At 42.8% G+C, this 23,376-nt stretch overlaps 1 protein-coding gene across 1 annotated transcript in view; it reads right to left on the bottom strand.

Moving 5' to 3' along the window:
- Positions 1–5,854: 5,854 nt before the first annotated feature.
- Positions 5,855–23,376, bottom strand: part of FGD3 (FYVE, RhoGEF and PH domain containing 3) — a 54,872-nt gene continuing 37,350 nt past the window's right edge. Inside the window, exons 15-18 of the mRNA XM_009889909.1 lie at positions 17,746–17,868; positions 16,246–16,398; positions 13,070–13,210; positions 5,855–6,837 (exon numbers count right to left, since the gene is read on the bottom strand). Of these exons, the coding sequence (XP_009888211.1) occupies positions 6,613–6,837; positions 13,070–13,210; positions 16,246–16,398; positions 17,746–17,868 (642 nt within the window). The 3' untranslated portion in view covers positions 5,855–6,612. The remainder of the gene's footprint in view (positions 6,838–13,069; positions 13,211–16,245; positions 16,399–17,745; positions 17,869–23,376) is intronic.

Genomic DNA, 23,376 nt, shown 5'->3' with positions numbered 1-23,376 from the left:
TGGCCACAGCACTGTGTCACGCACTACTGCCAAACCCGAACAGACACACCTGTTACAGCTGATCAAATCAATCCAATCTCACACCATCACTTAACATGACTTCAAGGAGACCTTTTGTCACCCAGCTCCACGAATTTGATGCTTCTTGACACTCGTTAACAGAGGGATTTGGGTCTTGATTATCAAAAGGGATTTCTTGCCATGAATTGATGAGCACATGGTCCATACCCTCCCTCTGGGCACTCAAGTTCTGGAAATAGGACTAGCTCGTCCCAGGTGAACTGGATGTGCACAGGACCCGTTGTTACTTTTGCAATGGGCATCTCTGGCACAGCCTAAGGAACAGGCTTCAGATTTTCTCTCTTCTTTAATACACAATTTAACTATCAAAACTAGTACATCATTGCTCTCTCTCCACAGCTGTTGATACACCACCCCTGAAGTCCTACCAAGCTCAAAGATTTGCATGACACATGCAATGAGCCTATTTCCCTTTCATGTTTTTTTCCTATTTTAATTCTGTCCCTTTCTCCATGATGTGGTTTCAATAGCACTTGCTGTAATTAAAAAGGACTTCCAAAAACCCAACGTACAATTTTCCTTGTGAAAAAATTAAATGGACCGTCCACCCTCTGAACAGCACAATAACACTGGAGTTCCTTAGACACCTTCCTACCTATGTTCCTTAGACACCTACCTGCCTGTGGAAACATCCCAATGCTTCCAGGTTTGCCCAAAGCACTCCGCCCACTATAACTTAACACCACAGGCAACTTCAAAGTGTTGAAAACTAAGATGTCCTGGGATCCCTTTACAGCTTCAGTACAATCTGAGCCAATACTGGGCCTTTTACCAGAGAAAAAAACATGCTGCCCTATGTGGAGAGTGAAATTAATAATGCATGCACAAGGCCAATACATGGTGTTTAATTATTCTTACCCAATTCAGAAGTCAGCTGATACTTGCTGACACCAGTTTCACACCAAACATTGCCATCTTCAGCCTGGAACTTGAAAGCATCTTCTTCAGCGCCAGAAGTGGGACAACATTGTATTTTCCAGTTTAACCTCTTCTTGCAAGAAGGCACACAATCTTATGGAGCAAATGGCTAATTCTTGTAACACAGTGAAAAATTCTCAACAGATTCTTGCCCATTCTGAGATGCTGGCCTAACCGATGAATCCTTTTCAGATTAAATACACTAGCTACATACCACATGAAACATCTTTGATCTGACCAGGGAACTAAGAAAATCCCATGTCTGCAGAGCATCTTCCTGAGACATATGGAAATTACTCGACATTTGCAAGGAAAACAGGTCCACCCAACAAAGAGATTTTGGAACTCAGAAATCAGAGCTTTCCAACGCAGCACATGTAGCTTAGACACAGTAACACGGAGGTTCTTTAGATGGTTGGAGTTTCCATTCGTTTCCTTATCAAGCTGAATGTCATTGATCACTGCACCGGTCTGCAATTAGGTTTTAAATAAGCTTTCTTTGGGGCAGGATAGCGTGGAGAGTGTAGGGGGTCAAAAGTATTGAGAAGAGGGAAGGCTTCTTTGAAGTAAGTATACTGTCAGTCAAAAAAAAAAAAAAAATCAACATTGCAGCCCAGATCCTAGGTTCATTTAAATGCATCAGTGAAGTTAATATAATTTATTCCGGGTATGGACTTGTTGTCTGAATTTTGAACCACTTTGATAAGACATGTCTAAGTAAGTCTTTTACACTGTTGATGCTTCTAAGATTCTAAGAAGGCTACGTTCATTTTGCTGCATTTGAGCAAGTCATCCATGTAAGCTGGTTATAGCTCCCCAAAACTCCATTTTAGAGACTCCAAACAGAATTCTTCCTCTAGTCTAATCTCCTGTGATCATAGATCACAATGTATCTGTGAGGACAGCCAGCAAACGCTTTCTGAAAAGCCCTGTTTTATCACTATTTCATTTCACAGCAAAATGCAATCACTCAACTCTGTCAAGCTTCCCTGGGCCTGCCCAGCCAAGTGAGAACCCCGACAAAAGCACGAGGCAAACGAAGAACCTTGCTATGCCCTGTACAGATTGAAGAACAGAAAAAGAGAAATGGTAGGTACGTAAAAAAGGAAGGTGCTTGTTTACAGGATATGCAGTCATTTATATTTAGCAGCGCAATGTTCCATGCTGCTGGTGAAAGACAAAGAGGGAAGTGAAGCGGCTGTCAGATAGGTTAACCACCAACTTTCGTCTACAGTTTCAGTACTGCCGGGCAGCTGCTTCTGGGAAGCTGTGCTAGGATGCAAAATAGGCAAGAAAACCCCTAATCGTTTGTTACCTCATCCCAAAGAACAAGAAACCAACATTGCTGTCTTTCGCCTGCATAAGATCTACTAAAAGGTAATATTTACCTCTCTGTGTCTTGGAGCTCACTTTGTGCTTTGATAGATGCCTGTTAAACTGAGGGCTTGATCGTCTTTTTTTGAAAAAACCAAATAAATGAAGAAAGATACTCTATTACAATTTCAGAGCTGGATCAAAACCAACACAACACAGGTCTTTCAGAATAAAATAACACTGTTAGCTTTATTATTTGATATAAGTTCTCTTCCATTAACAGCCAAAATGCTGGAAATCCAGTGTCCTCTGTGAGAAGCAAGAGGTCACCTTCTCATTTCCTAAACCAGTCCAAAAAAATCCCGACATTTGTATTGCTCTCCTCCAAGTGACTCAGTTACACATGATTGAGCCATTTGATTTACTGGAAGGACAACTGGAGCTATAAAACTTCATAAATGTAAGAAACCTTTCTTTAGATTTCTTGTGGCTCTCAGAGACAAATATGCCAGATATACCTCTGGGGTCATGAAAATGCATTTGTATAGAAGGTTGGTCTGAACTGACACGTCATTTTTAAAAACAATGCAAATCCAACAAATAAAAACATGCAATGATCAGAGAAAGGGTTGGGAGGTTTCTATACTATATCTGTCTGTTCAATATGAATAAAATAGCTAAACACCATAAACTTTCCCCTCTCTTGCATATGCAATTATTTGTGGGAGTACGTACGCATCTGATAGATCTGTACAATATTACAGAAGATATGATGGTACAAAAAGTAAAAGTTAAAACTGAGAAGCTAGCTCTTTATAGCCAAATGCCTGTAAAGCTTATTTGAATATTAGTGTACCATCAGCAAGTTTGCTGATGACACAAAACTGGGAGGAGTGGCTGACACGCCAGAAGGCTGTGCTGCCTTACAGCGTGACCTCGCCAGGCTGGAGAGTTGGGCAGAAAGAAACCTTATGAAGTTCAACAAGGGTAAGTGTAGGGTACTGCATCTGGGGAGGAATAACCCCATGCATCAGTACAGGTTGGGGGCTGACCTCTTGGAGAGCAGCTCTGTGGAGAGGGACCTGGGAGTCCTGGTGGACAACAGGATGACCATGAGCCAGCAATGTGCCCTGGCGGCCAAGAAGGCGAATGGCATCCTGGGGTGCATCAAGAAGAGTGTGGCCAGCAGGTCGAGGGAGGTCATCCTCCCCCTCTACTCTGCCCTGGTGAGGCCGCATCTGGAGTACTGCATCCAGTTCTGGGCTCCCCAGTTCAAGAAGGACAGGGAACTGCTGGAGAGGGTCCAGCAAAGGGTAACGAAGATGATTAGGGGATTGGAACATCTCTCCTATGGAGAAAGGCTTAGGGACTTGGGTCTCTTTAGTCTAGAGAAAAGAAGATTGAGGGGGGATCTTATTAATACTTACAAATACTTAATGGGAGGATGCCAGGGGGATGGGAGTAGTCTTTTTTCAGTGGCGCCCAGTGATAGGACGAGGGGTAATGGGCATAAACTTGAACATAGGAAGTTCCATCTTAACATGAGAAGGAACTTCTTTACTTTGAGGGTAGTGGAGCACTGGCACAGGCTGCCCAGAGAGGTGGTGGAGTCTCCCACTCTGGAGACATTCAAAACCCGCCTGGATGCTGTCCTGTGCAACCTGTTGTAGGTGACCCTGCTTTGGCAGGGGGGTTGGACCGGATGATCTCCAGAGGTCCCTTCCAACCCTAACCATTCTGTGATTCTGTGAATAGTTTCTTACCCCAGTCCCCACACTATGTAAGTTTTTACACGTGCTTTGCCTTGTTCTATGGACAGCAATGGAGATATTCCACTATGTTAAGTGTACGCATCCGTCTTTGCAGGTTCTTTTGCTTTCCATCACTAAAGACTGATCACCATCTCTGTCATCCCACTGACCAATACCGTGTGCTTCTCAACGGGTCATTTAAATAAAATATTCTAGTTTCATCAACAGAAAAGAAGAACGAGGCTGAATACAGCTTCATATACCAGCACCCCGACTCCCAGTAATCAAACCCATGTGCCCAGGGAAGAGCATTGCGTGAGAGGAAGCCTTTACTGATGCTGTCCTCAGAGCACTCCCAAGCCCTATCAATTTGCAAGCTAGGGACCAACAGAGGTTTAGAATTTCAACGCACAGCTAAAAAACTGAAGGGGGAGAATGCAGATTTGGGAAGCTCAGGGATCCCTCCTTTGCTTAGCTGACTGTGATTTTGGCATGCCCGTTTATCATCATGTGTTCTAGATTACCACCATCTTAGGCGCCACATTTTACGTTCATAATTTTAAAAAGAAAAAAAGAGCAGCTTATTTCCTTGATGTGGCAGGATACATGCCTTAACCAGGATTCAAGGAAGTCTGAAGTGATTATTCCCTGTATTCTTAAAAAGATGTGCATTCAGATACTTTGAAAGATTCATCCCCCAGGATGATAGTCTCAACAGAAAATGACAGATGTATTAAGATGCACTCATTTTGTTTCGATTTACCATTCTCCATTCCAAAGAATGAAGCAAGTGGAGCAATAAAGGAAAAACTTAACATCCCCCCCCCCAACCCAGGAATATTAAAAAATGAGTAAATTTTCAAGACCAGCATTCTACATCATTTGATTTTCAGGGAAGCTTGGGAGAGGAAATAACACACACAGAAATTAATCCCTTTCCATGAACTATATGATAAAAATTACTCTGCAGGAAATCTTTTTCATGCCAACTGACTGGAGGAGGGGTAGGAAGAAGAGGGAAGATGCAAGTCTCATGAAATTTTATCAGTAGCTAATTAAAAATATGGCTTCTAATTTTTAGCACCTGAAGGTATATGATTTATTACCAATGTAAAAAAAAAACAAAACACCCAAACAAAACAAACAAACAAAAAACCAAACCCCAAATAAGGAAAAAACCAAATCTTTTTCTGTAGGTAAGAAATATGCTCACTGATACTCACTAATTTTCAACAATCCTAACAAATTCTGGCTGTATGGAGTAGCTCTTTCTTTCTACCAATATCAGAAAATGTAGAAGGCTGAAGAGGAAACAAAAGTTAAACCAAACCATTTAAAAATACAGTACTGTGACAGATTTTATTTCATTTTTATCAGTACTACATGCTTACTACCACTAGGAACAGACATGCCTTTTTTTTTTGGTTGTTTGTTTTGGGTTTTTGTTTGTGTGTTGTTGGTTTTTTTTTAAAAAAAACCCCTATATTAAAAGTTGACCTAAAGCTTTCTGTGCCTTGGAAATCTGGCTCAGGCGTTAACTGCATGAATTTTTATTTAAATAGATAAGCACTTAAGTTTGAAAATAAGACAAATACAGGTGAACAGGAAAATTAAATTACAAATTCAGTTCATACAAATATCTCTTATTCTATGCACTAAATCCTGTTAATTAGCGGAGAGCTTTTAAAAATTCTTAAAATATGTATGAAACATTATTTACAAATTATATAAATAAATTGTAGGTCACTTCTAAATTAACCAATACAACAAAAAAGTCACCTTTTTGTACTGTGTGTACTAAAAATGTTCTTGTTTATTGATCATAACCCAGTTTGCAGTATAAAACATTTGTTCACTTACATCAAAATGGGTTCAAATAGAAGGAAGGAAGGTATCGGTTTCAAAAGAAAACAAAACAATATTATAAATGCTTAAAATCAATGAGGCTTCTTAATGTTCTTTTCTGCACAGTGTGCAGTCATTTTTAGAAGTCCCTTCTACAGTATTTGCCTTGTGAACAGGTCATCTCAAAATAGCAGAGACATAGTTGTAGCAAAGGGAAAATATTCAGTACGTTGCTCACACTTCACAAAGACCTTTTACCAGGAGGGAAAGGACAGAGAACGGAATGTCAGTGTCCAGCACAAGCCTTTACACTATTTAACTTAAAGGCAGCATTTATAGAACTAATCACAGACTATACACATCCTGCACTGAACAGCGATCAAAAGGACTGGAAAATATACATTTAGGAAAACAAGAGACCTATGGTTTTCCATTACCTTTGTTAAAATTAATGCTTTTCTCCTTGTCTTTTGTTTTAAAACCAGCATCAACACCACCAACACCTACAACTACCTTTTCCTTTAACAAAATATATGCCAGGTAACTACTGTACGTGAGAAATGTACAATAAAAGGAGAGAAACCACTGAATTTCCTATGCAGACACATGAAGATATAAAGCCATACAGATTCCAAAGTGCCATGAATACCAAATTCAAGTGATGGTTTATAGCATGTAGGAAAGAAACTAAACGGAGCTTGCTCTATGGGTTGCAGAGCCCTTCAGCTGTATCTTCAGTTTCCCCTTTGGCTGCTTTGGTGAGAATTTCCATCCATTTCATCTGCAGTTCTTCATCTTCCGCACTGAAATATAGAGTTTGCTGGGACTGGCAGAGCTTAAAAACATGCTTCACTTCAAACTTCTCACCAGGACCTGGTAAACTGACTTCGTACCCAGGCAGAGGAATAGGACGCGGGCTCCGTCCATCCTAAAGAAGAAAGAACAAATGTAAAATTCAGTAACAAACAGTATTTGAAATGGAAGGAGCCGGGGGGTTGCTATGCAGGGAGGAAAGATTTCCTCTCAATGGGGTTGAACAAACTCCTGTTTCAACCAGTTCAGAAATCGCTACGAAGTAGTAAGATGTAACTGGAGACGTGTTACCCTACACCTGAGGCATGGTCACCATGCACAGGCTCAGGTGAGGCAGCCACATCACGACTCTCACCAAACTGGAGTGTCTTGGTGTGGGCTGGTGGCTGACAGCCCTTCTGCGCTAGAGCCTCTGCCCGCCATCCTGCCCACACAGAATCACAGACTGTTCGGGTTCAAAGGGGCCTCTGGAGATCATCCAGTCCAACCCCCCTGCCAGAGCACCTACAGCAGGTTGGACAGAAACGCATCCAGGTGGGTTTTGAATCTTTTTGAAGGAGACTCCACAGCCTCTCTGGGCAGCCTGTGCCAGTGCTCTGCCACCCTCAAAGAAGTTCTTCCTCATGTTCAGATGGAATTTCAACAGATTCTCTTTTGCAGTAAGAATACGGATCTGGCAGTGGCACAGCTGGGGATTTTCATGTTATTTCATATAACTTATTCATGTTGTCTTTTACATAAAAACCCTTTGCATTAGGTACAGACAATCAGATCCAGCTGAGAATAGCTCAGTGTAGCCCCTTTTGAACATCATGGGACATTTGTAAGATTGGTTTAAAGGAGACAAATAAGCAGAGCTGGACACTGGAAGACACAAAGACAACTAGCAGGGAAGAGACTTGGATATAAAAGAGAATTTCAGATTTTAAATCAGTGAATCTTGTCAGAAGGTCTTGGCTTATTTACGATGCCTTTCAAGAGTTGTCAAGGATGTTGAAGAATCTGAGCTTTAAGGCCAGATTAACTCACAGATCTAAGGAGCGATACAGCTCTCTGGCAGTCCCATCTTGAGCATCAACCAACTCCTCTGCTAAACTCTTAGGAAAGGCATATTTTGGCAAGGCCATGACCAAGCAGCTCGTTTCAACTGATGCCAGCGATGCATTTTCAAAGGTAGGTCCCCAAACAGAAGTCTAAACCACACAGGCATCAAGCATCCGTTAGAAGCCATTGCCTCAACAAGGCATCCCACAAAGAGGTGGCAAAGTCATTCTTTTGTCACCCCATACTGAATGCAGACGACTCAGTGAATCTGGAAGGAGACCACAGCTCTGAGAACAATGGCCAAAAAAAAAAAAATCTACTTGTCTAACACTTAGACTAATGTAATTCAAGTTTCAGAATGGGTCACATCAATTTAACACACACATTAAGTAAAGGGGCAAAAGATATAGTCAAAAATGTGTCTACACATTTTATTAAATCAATACAGGTTTCCTGATTTATTAATCTGCTACTTGTTATGGTTGTGCAAAAATGAGAGTCCATCTGCTTGAAGACCAAGCACTATTCAAGGAGATTTACATCAACTTTGGGCCAAGCACTAAAAAATTCAGTCCCTCTTTGAGCGCAACTCATTGTGTTAAAAGCAGCACATAGTTTCTTGATTCTGACACTGCAGCCACATCTGAATAGCAGGGAGCTCTCGCACATGTGGAAGTTGGAACTGGCACATAGAGAGTAACTCTAGATCTGGATATGTGTCAGTGCTAAAGCAAGTAAATACAGGACTGACGAACACAAAAAGCACAAGAGCACATGCAAGCTCAACCATGCCTCCTTCACTGATCTTGGTTTAGAAACACAGACACCAAGACTTGTCACATGTAAAATTGGAGGTTGCCCATGACAGTGAAAAATGACATCGTTTGTAGCCAAGAAGTGCAGCATAAGAGCAAACTGATGTTTGGATTGCACGTTACACCAACCCAACACATGCAGACACAGGCAAATTAAGCAGACTGCCTTTGGTCTTGCTTCCTTCCTTTTCTTAATATGATGCCTTTGCCACTTTCTCTGTACCTGCCTGATCCAACAGGAAGGGATTTAAATTATCTCTGAAAAGCTGCACTACTGACAGACAAAGGTGAAGCACTCAGCCTCCAGCCATACCCACACACCCTAACCAGATCTCACTGCGGGACCATGAGCATCTCCGGTTTTCCTCTGGCACTGAGCCCTTCTGCTCCTGCCTCGAGTCCAACAAATCCAGGGGCTGTTCTGCACCCACAGGGAATTTCAGAATTTTGAGCACGTAACTAGGATTTACAGGCCTTACAGAGACGTAAATGTCATGTTCCATTTTTAAGAGCCTGATAGATTTGGCTTGTTGAATTGTGGGTTTTGTGGTTGTTTTTTTTTAATATTTCTGTATGCAACATACCAGGTTTGCACGATATCAGTATGTCATAAAACCAAACTACCCAGTGCTGAGAAGAGCTTCCCTTTAGGGTTGACTTCATTCATTTTCCTGAGACAGTGATACACAAAAATCTACCAGTTGGGTACCGGTTGGGTAATACTGTCAGTTGTCACAAGCACTGTGCACTCATCCTGACTCTAAGCAGTACAATACCAATGCGTTATCTATCTAGGTAATTACGGCAGCGCTTATTTATTGCTCTGTTAAAGCCATGGACAGCTCAGTTCCACCACACAGGCAGTTCTCTTTCGTGCATACAGATGTCCCTCTCACACTGTGCATCTCTTTGCAGCGTACAAGATCTCTTACACAAACAGAGAAAAACAGTTACACCCTGGGGACCACTAACATTTTCTCCTATTACTTTTGAGTCGGCTTAGAAAATCCCTGTTTTTCCACCCAAACTCCACTCTCTACCTACTCACGATCTAAGCCCAACCCTGCAGAAATCGTTGAGAGACTCCCATGGTGTGACGACATGCCAAGCTGCAAAGCTCTGCAGGACCATGAAAAAGGGCAGGCAGAGCTTCGTGCAGGGTCAATTAAAGCTTCACCTAAACAGGGTCAACAGACAAGCCACAAAAATACTTCCCTAAAACCCTGAGCTCGACTTCAAACTCAGCTACTGCCTTATTTTCTAGGAGTAAATCACATTTGCATGATGAATGAAAGATTTTTTTTCCTTCAGAATTTAGAAAGCAAAATTTTCTCATGGATCAAACCTGATAATTATTATATACACTAGCTCTCACTACACTATATATAGTATAAATACTATATATTTCTCCCAAACTACTTCTCTAGCTAGCTGGGACTCCTTAATTCTGCATTTCTCCATCAGGTGTAAGTTACTGTCAGAGCTCTGGAAGTAGTGCATTTTACAAGGCCAACAGGAAAGTCCAGGCAGAGCCCTTGGAAAGACAGACTAGTTTCTATAAAACCGCTGATCCTTAAGCTTGAGGTGGTCTCTGCTTATAAGCAAACTCGTATAATTCCACCCAGATAAACATGACAAACAGCTGCACAAGTTCTGTCTCAGTTTGAAGACAGATAAAATTGGTATGATTTCCATACCTAAATAAGCCAGGAATTTTATCCTCATGCATAAAGCCCCATGCAAGAGTTAAACCGTGAACACTCAGGGGATTAATTCATTCTCCTGGAACAAGGCCCTAAAGCGAAAGAGCAGTTTTCTTGCGATTTTCAAGCCTGTGAGTTCTACTTCCATTTGCACTGGCATCCCTTCTTCAGTGTGAGGGCTGGGGGTGCAGAGGACAAAGGCTGTCAGGGCTTTTACTATATCAGCAGCTTCAGATTCAGCTTGGTTTACTCCTTCTTCCCAAGAGACAAGCTATTCTTTCTATTCTTTTTAAAAATAATCCCCCCAACTTCCAAACTCCTAGGGTCATGCTTCACTTGGTCTGTGTTTCAAGACCTTTAATACCATTGTTGGCAATATTATTCCCAAAAGGCACCTCTTTTCTATTCAGGACCGAAACGCTTCTTTGCAGGCCTAAAGATGTTTGTGAGACACATTGAGGTGGTTGTACAAAACAAAACAATGCCTGGGAAAGTAACATTCAAGCCCGTGAGTGGTTCCCAACTGATTCCAAACACTCGGGCCCCAGGAAAGAAGCTCTGAAAGAGATTTTTCTCAGAAGCGTGTACTATGTAAACCAGAACTAACCAGAACGTTGGGTTAGTATCAAGGAATGGGATTTGCTTTGTCACTTTTTCCTTCAGTTGGATGCAAGTTGAAGAAACCATATAAGTGGGAATGGCAGGCCTTTGAAGAAAGGACTCTGTTTTGTTGTTTACAGTCTCAGCCTGCACCTGCTGGTTCCTGACAGTAAATCCAGACTTGGTTACTGAACATATGATAGATCAACCTTGTCCTGTATGCTTTCTTGCCCCTTTATTGAGAGATTTATCTCACACCTGAAAAAGCTGAGGACACTAACCACTAAATTTAACTGTAATAGAATCGACAATCAGTGCCAAAGGCACCCTTTTTCCCTAAAATATAGGATCTTACTAATAGTATCAACAGAGGTTCAAGATCAAATTTGGTAGGGTATGGAGCAAAGAACGCAGCATCTGAAGCCCAGAAACTCATCCAGCTTCCAACCCTGGCTTTGCCTTACTGTCAGGAGGGGACTGGAGAATTGAGCATCATTCTGCTGTGTACTAAATACAGCTGGTTTACGTCCCACAGGTTATTACTTGTGCTGTCCTGAAATGATCAGTTAGGCACTAGGAGAAACTCCTTTCTAGGTCATTCCATGTAAGAGGTGTTGCTTCCTCTCAATTCCTTGTTCCAGTCATCTAAGAGATGACATACGTTGTTCCTGGGTGGGGAAGGCCAAAGAATTTAGACCTCTCTCCCTGCATTCCCACTCTCCTTCCCCAAGCTTGCCTGTGGAGACACTCTGGCTTGGTTCACACGGGATCCAGGGCTTGCACTGGTCCTTTGCCAAGGCACCATGTCCACATCAGCTGAAGCCATTTTTTGCTTTGCTTTGCTTTTTAAAGCTCTTTTCCTTTCCCCAGACTCTGACTCCAGACAGACCTACCGATTGGGTTTGTTGCATTCATTTTAGCCATTTGCTTTTTATCAACTTGTAATGTCAGTCGGGCGGGCATCTCCTGTTGATGAGGAGGGAAGGCAGGCAGCTTGCTGCCCGCAGGAGGAAATGGCACCATCCCCAGGGTGGGGTTTGAATCCCAGACAAAGCCAAGTGGGCTGCATCTGGAGCTCCAAATTCAGGCTTTCACTCTCTCAAGCTTACAACATTACACATACTTGTTTAAAACCAGAGGGGTTCTCGCTGACAAGCGGCAAAACGAACATACTTCTAAGGACAACGTGTACTTCTTGTCAAACAGTTGCTACAGGGTAAGCTTTACGTTGAATAGCTTTATAAAATCACAGGTAATATTTAGTTTGCAGACTGTTCCTAGCTACGGCCATACAGACTGAGGCTAATAAAAAGCAAACCCTTCATATCACTGCAATTACAGCAGGGTAGGCAGGTAGGCTGAATTTGGACCCATTTCTCCTCCATCGCAGCCAGGAGATAAAACAAAAAGATAAATGTGTCAATTGCCAAACACAAAATTGGATATGGGGGATCTCATTTCAGCATTGTCATTCTTTATCTTCAGCACTAAGGAAGCATGACTGATATTTCTATTTTGAATATTCTGTCTTGGATATAGATATTTCTATTACGTGACTTTCATCACACACAAACACTAGTTAGCTTCAACAGCACACTTAAAAAAAATGCTTACCACAGTAATTATTTCAAGTAAAGATAAAAATCACATGATGCTACGACAAGGAGCTTTACCAAACAGTCCATTTTTCAGGCTGAAGAACATCTACACTTCCACAAATTCCTCCACCCTCTCAACACAGAACTAGGTTTACAAAAAAAGAAAAAGAAAAAGAAAAGCTTGAACTAGCAATTGCAATATTCAGACTGCTTCATAGTTCTATACGTTTTTCAGGAAAGTGCTTTCCCTAATGACAGGGTTAATAAAACTTTTGAATATACCTGTCTGATACCTCTAAAAAAACCCAAACATAACCAGATTATCCTTGTTTTGTCCTTTTTTGGACAGGAAAGCTTTGAGCTTAGACATTTGCTCATAACTATATCAGCAGTAACTACAGATAACAAGGAAATCTGAAATCTCTGAGGCTTTGTGCTACATTCAGAATACCAAGTTCATTTTTGTTGTTGAAATCAAGCCAAATCCTTTGACCTATATCTAAGCTTGACATATTTAAACTTATGGGGTTTTGGGTTTTGTTTGTTCTTTTTTTTCTGTGTATTAACCCTCACAAACGTTATTTTACCTGGTTACTTCCTTGCAGATACAGAACAAGAGGTTCAGTCTTGGGGATGGTCACCCACATTTTGTACCAAGTCTTCCCTTTTTCAAGGAACTGGAGGTAGCTGCTAAAGAGGCCGTTTTCAGCTGCTAAGATGCTTTGCTTCTGGATGAAGGAAAAAAAAAAAAAAAAGAAAAAGAGAGCTGTTTCTATTGATGCTTACATGAGCAAAATACTTAGAATTAAGCATAAAGTATACTTAAGTTGTCCAGAGCCAAATAATAGTATAGGGCAAACACTGGAGAGCCCATAACTGAACAAAAGTTTAATCATCATTATATACCATCAAGAAATAGCACAATTCCATGTAATAGAGGCAGATGCTGAATGACTGTTCCCAGCGGCCGTGAAGTTAAATTCCACCTCCACCAAGTAAATTGAGAATGGCAATTAAGATGATGCAGCTAGTTTCTTGCTTAGCAAAGTAGACTGGGAGACGATTTCAAATTCATAAGAAAGGTGTATTAACAGACACTCTTGTGCATGGATGCAGAGACGCGAGCCAAATCAGAGAGCACAAGGGTAAAAAAAAAGATTGAAAACAATTTTTGTCTTTTGATGGAAAACAAAGAAAAAACAGTCCTGTTCCCATTAGACTTTGCACAGAAGTCTCCTAGGGATTTCTGGCATCTGCTAATAACATTGTAAAGTGGCAATCTCCTCAGCTGCTATTAAGCTTGTTAAGAAAGTTTAATGTAAATAGGAGGTAAAGAAAAAGATTGGCTCTGATCTTTCTTTTTTATACACCTACTCTCTTGCATTTTACCTGATCCTTTGAAGATTCAGCACAAGGCTAGAAGCCTGAGCATATGAGAGAAAACGACTCTTTTCCTTGGGTTTTTACAGCTTTCTTCTGTAATCTGCTTTCTGCAGTAAAGCCATAGGTCACATTTCACAGGTTTGCTTTTTGGCCGTTCAGATTACAGAATCACAGAATCACAGAATGGTTAGGGTTGGAAGGGACCTCTGGAGATCATCCGGTCCAACCCCCCTGCCAAAGCAGGGTCACCTACAACAGGTTGCACAGGACAGCATCCAGGCGGGTTTTGAATGTCTCCAGAGTGGGAGACTCCACCACCTCTCTGGGCAGCCTGTGCCAGTGCTCCACTACCCTCAAAGTAAAGAAGTTCCTTCTCATGTTAAGATGGAACTTCCTATGTTCAAGTTTATGCCCATTACCCCTTGTCCTATCACTGGGCACCACTGAAAAAAGACTGCTCCCATCCCCCTGGCATCCTCCCATTAAGTATTTGTAAGTATTAATAAGATCCCCCCTCAATCTTCTTTTCTCTAGACTAAAGAGACCCAAGTCCCTAAGCCTTTCCTCATATGAGAGATGTTCCAATCCCCTAATCATCTTTGTTGCCCTTTGCTGGACCCTCTCCAGCAGTTCCCTGTCCTTCTTGAACTGGGGAGCCCAGAACTGGATGCAGTACTCCAGATGCGGCCTCACCAGGGCAGATTAGAGGGGGAGGATGACCTCCCTCGACCTGCTGGCCACACTCTTCTTGATTAACAGGGCTCTCAGCTGGGTAGGTGCAGGTTCTCGCTTTAAGCTCTGCTGAAACAGCGCTAGGAAGTTTATCATGAGATGCTGCAGACAACACCAATGCATATTCAGTGTTCATCATCTGTGGGCACAGCTGTAGCATATATCGGAAGTTTTTGATGGTATCAAGCTCCAGATCCAGAATCTCCTCTGTGCTCGGCAGACAGGGTAGTGCAGGGAAGGGCAATGTGCATTTGTAGCTGTAGTCCACCTTGTATTTCTGAGGTTCTGGATGCATCCGGGTACTGAGCTGACAAAGCACCTGAGCAGCAGAGTTCACTCTGGCACACAGTACTGGCGTAATTTTGGCTGTGTAGGTGCATTTAGTAGACCGGAAAGAAAATACGTGCTGGGAAGCAGAGCAGGGCAGGGTCTAAGAAGACTATTTGAGGAAGCATTTATGACAGGAGCTCTGGACGTGCACCACTGGGTTTACATTTCTTGCTCAGAGTCTAGCTCTTTTCCATGTAGTTTGGTTCTGCTGGGGAGTATAAGGCGGCTGGAAGGCTGCCTGCTGGCTCTGAGGGGTGGCTTCCAGAAAGATGTTTTTCAAGGTAAATTATTTTTCAGCATAGGCTGCAACTGCTCCCCAATTTCCCATGCGGTGCTCAAAGCAGGATGGTGTATTTCAACATATCGGGGGGAAGGATGATTTGCAAATGAAGTTAAGTTGTCAGTGTTTCAGTGGCTCTTTCAAGAATCTGATGTACCCTCAGAAGATGTGTTCCCATGGGTCCACTTTCAATTGAGATGAATGTAAAAACACACAGAGTGACTTTGGGCTGTATTACACAGGTAAAATAAATAAAAACCTTTTCTTCAAGGTAGCCCATGAAAAGCATGGCACATAACGGTACTCACAGCTCTGCCCATAGTCTAAAAAACGCACTGGTAAGAGAAGGTTCAGTTGTTATGGGTGAGGATAAAGCAAACCAGTTTGCCAATGCGTGTCTTGTTCTTGTAAAAAATAAGGGTAGGATGTGCCGCCATCATGGTATAAAGCTTGGTGACATCTGTGGCACTTGTGAAGCAGTAATTTACACAGTATAATTTATGGAAGTCATGTGCTGGAGAAAAGAGTCTGCATTATAGCAGGTTTAAGAAAGTTTCAGTGGATCCTGACAGTCTTTCAGAAGGATGCCATGTTTTTGCACCATCAACTAAAAAAAAAAATTCATTTCAATGGTATTTTGACAGGGTGTGGAATAAGGAGCACAAAATATCTTCTACACGGAGTTATTTTGCCAAGTTTTGCCAATAGTCGTTGTGCACAACTCAAGAGTGGAAATGCATCATAATAAAAAAAAAATACAGAAGTTTTCCCTCTTTTTTCATTACTTAGAAAGCTGAAGCTTAGCTGCAAAACCTGTATGATCAGCATCCTGCGACGAATGCTTACAGATAGCATTCGGGCTACATTCACATTCAATACAAGTTACGGGTCAGAGGATCAAATGTCATGGTGGGGGAAAAAAGATAACCAATTTTATTTGTTTTAAATAAATACATTTTAAAAAAACCCAAACAAAACAAAAAGAGAGACTCACAAGGGCAGCTAGCACACCAGAAGTTTCTTAGCTAGATACTGTACCTCTGCAGCTAGTCTTTTCTTTTGTTCTCCGACTGCTTCCACTCCCGGGCTGCATAGGCTTGCTGGTATCTGCAGAAAACACTCTTTACACACTCGATTATGACGGCTGTTATCTGCAAGTGGTTTAAACTCAGAGCATTTGGCACAGATCACCTGTAACAGAAAGATGGGGATTTATTAGGCATCATTAAAACATAACCCTTCTCCAAAGAAAGTGACTTGCAGAGCGGATGTTTTTAAAGTAAAATCCAGAACACTAACGCAAGCGTAAGATAGAGTGTCCAATATAATATTTACTTTATTTACCTCCATTAATGATTAATGTTTTTGTGATCCCATGTTGTGTACCAATATACCTAATTAAAGAAAACATATGCCTTTGGGGAAATACTTTATGATCAACATCATGCAAGTTTGCTTTTCTTTTCTTATAAGTCTTTATGACTCAAAAAGGGCTTAGGTTGACAAAGCAATTAGTATTTTTTAATGCCAATCATAAAATGGTCTAGGAAAGACTAATTATTCTGTACTGGTTACATTAGGAACACTGAACCGTGAAACTCAACTCACGGAAGGATTGTTTCACGTCGTATTACAGATATCAATCTCATCTTGGCTGTGGTTGTGATTTTCAGGAAAAAGAAAGAGAATTAAGCTGTCAGAGAACGGCACTGGGGAAGGGTGGCTAAGTGCCTTCAGTAAGCTGGCCTTGAATCTCCAGGACTGATTTTCTTTGGCTTTTCAAGCAGGAGGAAAACACCTTGGCGCAAGCAATTCTGGGCAACTCAGGGAGACAAGTTTTAGGGAAAGAACCACCCATCCATCTTTAATCTCGCATGTTCAACTGTTTGTCCTAGACAGAGCTGCGGTGTAAAGTAAGGCTCTGTCGTGGTTTGGCCTCAGCCAGCGACAAAGAACCACGCAGCCGCTCGCACAACTCCCACAGTCGTGGAAAAAGAAATCGTCAGGGCAAAACTCGTGGGTTAAAGGAATGCAATTTAACAAAACAGCAAAAGGAAAGATGAAAACGCGATTACAGTACTGCCGAGAAGCGCACCGACCAGACCAGACCCTCTTATAGCCCGGGCATTGGTCACGTGGTATGGAATACCTGCCCCCTGCCGGCTCCTGGGGAGATTAACCCCATCCCTGCCGGAACCAGGACAGGCTCTCAGAAGGCCATTCTGTTTCTGCAAACAAAATAAAGTGGACAGCCCCCTCCCCACACACATGCACATCCCCAGGGAAGGCACCACCTTTCTTTTTGTCTACCAAGGCGCTGTACTTGCTTTTAAAACAGCACAGACTAGGCACCTTGCACCAGAGTTTTCCTCTTTTTTCCCCGATTCCTAGGGGATAAAGCCAAGTGGAAAGATCTGCTGTCAATGACCTGCCATGAACTCTGGTTCATCTTTTAGTTCCTGTACTGAAAAAATAAAAAACTCTCTTCAGCAGTCTCTGCAGAAGAAACTAAAAAGCTCAGTGCCTTCTGATACTTACTGCCCCGCACTGCTTACAGTGGTGCCGCCTTTTAGTGATAGAGTTAAAGCTTTCACTGCAGCTCTTGCAAGCCTGTTTCTCCTTATCTCGCTTGGATTTGGAAGATTTCCTACAGGAATCACTCTGAAATGAAAAGTAAAATTATGTGATGTTTTAAAAAAAAATAAATGGCAAAACATTTCATAGAGATCTCCTACTGACAAAGATCTTCTTCAGGTTTCACACCATTTTAGAAAAGAATTCACGTCAACTCTGCTAACGGCCTATGCCTGGGTGGCTGGCTCAGCTATCGGGTGTTTCTGGTGTGGCGTTACCTGATCTCAGACTTGATTCTTCAAGACCCCTCTCTGCTCACTTCTACCCTTACAGCCACTGAGCAAGCTCATCTCACCGTCTGTTGGTAAGGAGGAAGAGGAACTGGCAATGTGGGCCTATCAAGAAGAGCTTTCCTTCCTGTACTCATCTTCCTCCCTGCTGCAACGTGACTTAGTTAAGGTAAATGTTGTTGACTTTTTGGGTGCATTGTAAACATTTCTGTTCATGGGGAAGAGATTAGAAGATTTTGGGAAGAAGTGAATGGTACTAGCAGTGGACTTCTACACCATCCAACTTCAACCACACCTGAAATATTGCGTCCAGCTCGAGATTTTGTCCCACTACTCCACTCTCGTGAGACCCCCATGCAGTGCTGCCTCCAGCTCTGGAGCCCTCAACAGAAGGAGGACATGGATCTGTTGGAGTGAGTCCAGAGGAGGCCACGAAGATGATCCAAGGGCTGGAGCCCCTCTGCTGTGAGGACAGGCTGAGAGAGTTGAGGGTGTGCTGCCCGGAGAAGAGAAGGCTCTGGGGAGAACTTATAGCAGCTTTCCAGTATGTGGCGGGGGCCTACAAGAAAGCTGGAGAGAGACTTTTAACAAGGGCATGTAGTGATAGGACGAGGGCGAATGGCTTCAAACTGGAAAAGGGGACATTTACAATAGACATTAGACATTTCACTCTGAGGCTGTTGAAACACTGGCACAGGATGCCCAGGGAAGCTGTGGCTGCCCCATCCCTGGAGGCCGGGTTGGATGAGGCTTGGAGCAACCTGGTCTAGCGGGAGGTGTCCCTGCCCATGGCAGGGGGGTTGGAACTGGATGATCTTTAAGGTCCCTTCCAACTTAAACCATTCTATGATTCTATGATATGGAGTTTTCTTAGGCTCCCTCCCAGCCCATGATGAAACATAAAGCTCCTCAAGAAGCCAGGGACATCTACACTAGGACCTGCTACCAACTGCTCTTGGCAGAAGACACCTTCTACCAGCTGTCTGGATAGCCAAGCAAGTTTAGCCTCTTAAGCTAAGCACCTAAGCTGGTACATAAAGTCACTCGGTATAATCAAACCCAATTGTACAATTTTCTGATCAACTGAAGAGCAATAACGTGACAATGTGCAGTTCGTAAAAATACAGCTTCACACAGAACTTCAAGTAGATCCCCTGTTTTGTTTTCCTTTTTGAACACATAAACTATATTCCTCCTTCGAAGTCAGGATGGCTATGTGCCAGGGAACAGCAGCTCCCTGGGGTAAGCCTGGGGCACCCCCAGCCAGGCAGCACCTCCATCGAGATCCCAGCCCAAAGGTGGCGGCTCCCTCATGTTCCTCCATGCTCTTTCTTGAGAAGAGGTTTGGTAACTCTCTTCATTTTCGTTTGCTTGACATAATCATTTAACAAACTACTGGGAGAAGAAACATTTCCTCTAAATCAAAAGAGCAGAGGTATTTTACATTTTTTCTGAAAATCAGCCAGGTGAAGATCAGGCCCATTGTAGGTTACACAGATTCTGGACTCCTTGAAAACCCCCCCATCCCTTTGAGCCACCCATCCACACTAAGACACAACTTAAGTCCACTTGAGAGAGAACACTTGGCTCGAAAAATGTCTCCTCCTTCAAAGCCTTTATTTAACACAAGGATGTGGGCGCACAAGGGGAGGACGAAGGGCAGCAGCAATTACAATTGGCAGGAGCTGCCCACGGTCACCAGGCAGGTGTCACCAACGCTAGGGAAATTCTGCCATTTGCCCTAAGGTCTCACCTTAGCGGTTATGACTTAACCTGTAGAAGTCACTAATACAGGTTTTCAGGCCAATTAAAAAAAAACATAGATCAAATTTTGTAAGCTGCCACCACTCTCCCTTCTTTCAGCCTCCCCCCCCACCCCACCCCCGCCTCCCCTGAGTGTCTGCCCTGCCATTCCCTGGTTACAGGGGAAGGCACATTGTCCTTCCGCAGAGCCATTGAAACCACCCTGCCTTGTAAAGGCATTACACAACAAACCCCACAGCTAATTGCTTCTAATTGGATTGGACCTTTTCATTTTTATTATCTTTTCTCTAGCCTGAAGAGCAATGTTTCAAACTTGTCTACCAGTATAAGATGATTTGCCATTTAGCTTGGTGAAGCACAGTCACATGGATTTCTTCATTCAGGAACACCACTGTATCCCCATATACGTACATACTAATTGCTCAGAAAAACAGAATGCCTGCAAATCCAAGTCCTCCCACACATACAAGTGGAGTGCCGTGTTTCACTTTTCTTGTGAAGAACCAGATGTAACCGGTACGACACTGAATTACTCCAACTGAACAATGCCTTGGATGAATCATTGGCAAAAACGTTCCTCTCAGGCTCTGTTAGACCCCTCCAAGTAAGGCATATAATTAAAGTGATTTGCAAAGCTTTTACTGATCCCCAGCAATCTACAGAGTAACTTTTTTATTTGTATCACATACATTGGCTGAAGTCAGCCATTTCTCACTCTGATTTTGATGCTAATGCTATTTAATTTTTTAGAAGACTGATTTTCCCTCCGCTGGCTAGGGAAAGATTTCACTTAAGTTGTCAGATCAAAGCATTTCCTCGCTGGTCAACCTTAATTTTAATGGTTAAAATTTGCATATAGCAGAACAAGCCTTTTGATTCTTATGTTAACAACAATTTTACTAGTGTTGCTGGAGTGGCAGGAGTATAAATGAAGGCACCATTTAGCTTTGTAAGCTGCAACTGGAAGACACTCTTGATGAATGCTAAACAAAACCAGTTTTTGGCTTTTAATCAATACCTACACATGCCTGCATAGGAAAAATGCCGAAGTTCCTCTAACATGAACTGAATGGACTGCTTCATGTGGAAATGTGTTCATTTGATTTGTACTTCAATAGGAATATCCACTATCACCCACACGCATGTTTCTATAATGCAGACAAGACTCAAGTTGAATACTTCCTCTAACGCTTCTCGTATTTGACTTCCTCCTCCATGCGAAACAGTCTGCACAGCATTCACTTTCAGAAATACATGACCCATATATTTGACAAAGGAAAGAAAGCAGAAAGGGCATCGTATTGGGCAAGATTTGTTATGACAGTTATGCATGAGCTTTTAATTTAGGCCACTATATTTATTTTAGACTACTGTATTTTAACTTGTGCTGTACCATACAACAAGCATTTAATGCTAACTTCACTAATCAAAAAAGGCCCTGTCTGAAGAGGTCTTTAAGTGTTTGATGAATATCAGCAATGTTTCATAATATTTCTCAACATTATGAGAACACAAGAGTTTGAAACATTGCTATTGCAGCTGTAGAAAAGGTAATAAAAATGAAAATGTATTTTCTTTACGACTTGGCAAATTTCAATGAGCCATTATAGAAGAAAGACTTATTCAATAGTATGTTATTTAACTGCTGACACTGGGAAATAATTAGGAAGGACTAGATGATCTCCAGAGGTCCCTTCCAACCCTGACCATTCTGTGATGCTGTGATGCCTTCCATGCCTGTGAAAACCATGAGTCTTTGCTGCAAAGGCAGTCCCCCCATCCCACCCCGCGATGGCTCGGGAACTCAACCTTAACTATACACCATGGGAACAGAAAGGTTTTTGTAGAAAACAAGGACATGCATTGTAATTCACAAACCTCATTCATCAAAGATAAATTGAACAGTCACTTTGCAACTGTGTCCTCTACTACACAAGCTGTGTTATTTACTGGTGATGTATGTTAAGAGGGAAATGAATACTAAGCTCCCCTAGTTTCAACTGGAGTATCTTGATAATAAAGTACTTGAATAATTGTTGTATTTCTCACCTTGCTTGGTGTCCCCAGCTCTGTTTTGAAGCTGCTGAGTCTGACAGGAAAAAACACTTGCATGAAATCTGTTCAGAGCCAGGATCTACAATAACTTCTTTTGGACCGAGCTGTTCTGACCACTAATTTGCTTTTAGTCCAGAGCTGCATTTAACTCTCTAAACCTTGACAGTTTCCTCCAACTTTAAAATTTCAGTGCAAGAGCATCTACCCCAACAGGAGGTACCACTCATGCCTAGAGCTAAATGACTGGCAAAGTGAAGGCCTGTGGCTGGTGTGTGTAGGAAAGCAGACATCCCATCAGTAGTGAACCACTGGAGGCTCCACTTGCTTCTGAAAAGCAGGGAAGAAACACCAAAGAGCTGGTAGGAACAGCAGGAAAACCAATAGGATCAGGAGACCCTTGTTCTGTTGTTTATTACTTGCTATATATTTGACACCGTTCCGCATGACACCCTGGTCTTTAAATTGGAGAGACATAGATTTGACAGATGGACCACTTGGTGGATAAGGAACTGGCTGGACAGTTGCACTCAAAGAGTTGCGGTCAACAGCTCCATGTCCAAGTGGCAAGCAGTGACAAGTGGTGTTCCTCAGGGTTCCATACTGGGACCAGTGCTGTTTAATGTCTTTGTTAGTGACATGGATGTTGGGATGGAGTGCACCCTCAGCAACTTTGCTGATGACACCAAGCTGTGTGGTGCAGTCAACAAGCTGGAGGGAAGTGATGCCATCCAGAGGGACCTGGACAGGCTGGAGAAGTCCTGCACGTGGATCACGGTAATCCGAAGCACAAATATAGGCTGGGCAGAAAACATATCGAGCGCAGCCCTGAGGAGAAGGGGCTGCTCTTGGGGGTGTTGGTTGATGAGAAGCTCAACATGAGCTGGCAATGTGCGCTCACAGCCCAGAAGGCCAACTGTATCCTGGGCTGCATCAAAAGAAGTGTGGCCAGCAGGGTGAGGGAGGGCATTCTGCCCCTCTGCCCCGCTCTGGGGAGACCCCACCTGGAATACTGCGTCCAGTTCTGGAGCCCTCAACATAAGAAGGTCATGGACCTATGGGAGCGAGTCCAGAGGAGGCCACGAAGATGATCAGAGGGTTAAAGCCCCTCTGCTGTGAGGACAGGCTGAGAGAGTTGGGGTTATTCTGCCTGGAGAAGAGAAGGCTCTGGGAAGAACTTATAGCAGCTTTCCAGTATCTGAAGGGGGCCTACAAGAAAGCTGGAGAGGGACTTATTAGAAGAGCACGTAGTGATAGCTTCAAACTGGGAGAGGTGAGATTTACAATAGACATTAGGAAGAAATTTTTCACTCTGAGGCTGTTGAAACACTGGCACAGGATGCCCAGGGAAGCTGTGGCTGCCCCATCCCTGGAGGTGTTCAAGGCCAGGTTGGATGGGGCTTTGAGCAACCTGGTGTAGTGTGAGGTGTCCCTGCCCATGGCAGGGGGGTTGGAACTGGATGATCTTTAAGGTTCCTTCCAACCTAAA

Source organism: Charadrius vociferus, unplaced genomic scaffold, assembly GCF_000708025.1.
Source record: "Charadrius vociferus isolate BGI_N301 unplaced genomic scaffold, ASM70802v2 scaffold67, whole genome shotgun sequence".
Taxonomy (NCBI): domain Eukaryota; kingdom Metazoa; phylum Chordata; class Aves; order Charadriiformes; family Charadriidae; genus Charadrius; species Charadrius vociferus.
This window is presented reverse-complemented; position numbering and strand designations above follow the sequence as displayed.